Source organism: Buceros rhinoceros, unplaced genomic scaffold (assembly GCF_000710305.1).
Source record: "Buceros rhinoceros silvestris isolate BGI_N320 unplaced genomic scaffold, ASM71030v1 scaffold24633, whole genome shotgun sequence".
NCBI classification, from domain to species: domain Eukaryota; kingdom Metazoa; phylum Chordata; class Aves; order Bucerotiformes; family Bucerotidae; genus Buceros; species Buceros rhinoceros.
In genome coordinates this window covers 3,159-3,508 of record NW_010405699.1, presented here as the reverse complement: position 1 = coordinate 3,508, position 350 = coordinate 3,159, and the positions used below count along the sequence as shown (strand labels likewise).

The 350-nt window shown below is 62.6% G+C and overlaps 1 protein-coding gene across 1 annotated transcript in view; it reads left to right on the top strand.

The window, feature by feature from the left end:
• TMBIM1 (transmembrane BAX inhibitor motif containing 1) overlaps window positions 1-350 on the top strand; it is a 2,899-nt gene that overhangs the window by 486 nt on the left and 2,063 nt on the right. Inside the window, 2 exon segments of the mRNA XM_010133847.1 lie at window positions 48-112; window positions 244-297. Coding sequence (XP_010132149.1) covers window positions 48-112; window positions 244-297 — 119 coding nt within the window.

Below are 350 nucleotides of genomic sequence, written 5' to 3'. Positions count from 1 at the left end.
CACCTGTTGGGATGGGGTCTGGGTGCTGACCCCCCCCTTTCTCGCAGGTCTACGCCATCATCTCCCTTCAGCTGCTGGTGACGGTGGGGATCATTGCTGTGTTCACCTTTGTGTGAGTGGAGGGTCCCTCCTTAGCCTGGCCCCGAAAAGGGAGGGAGCCTGGACCCGCGTCCGCTGGTGGGGGGTCCTGAGGGGACAGTAGTTGCTGTCCCCCTCCTCACGCTCGTCATTCTCATCTCACAGCCACCCGGTCCGCTCCTTTGTCCAGCAGAATGTTGCCATCTACTACGCCTCATAGTGAGTAGGGGTTCCGCTGGCTCACGGACCCCGGGGTGCCCTCTGGCAGCTGG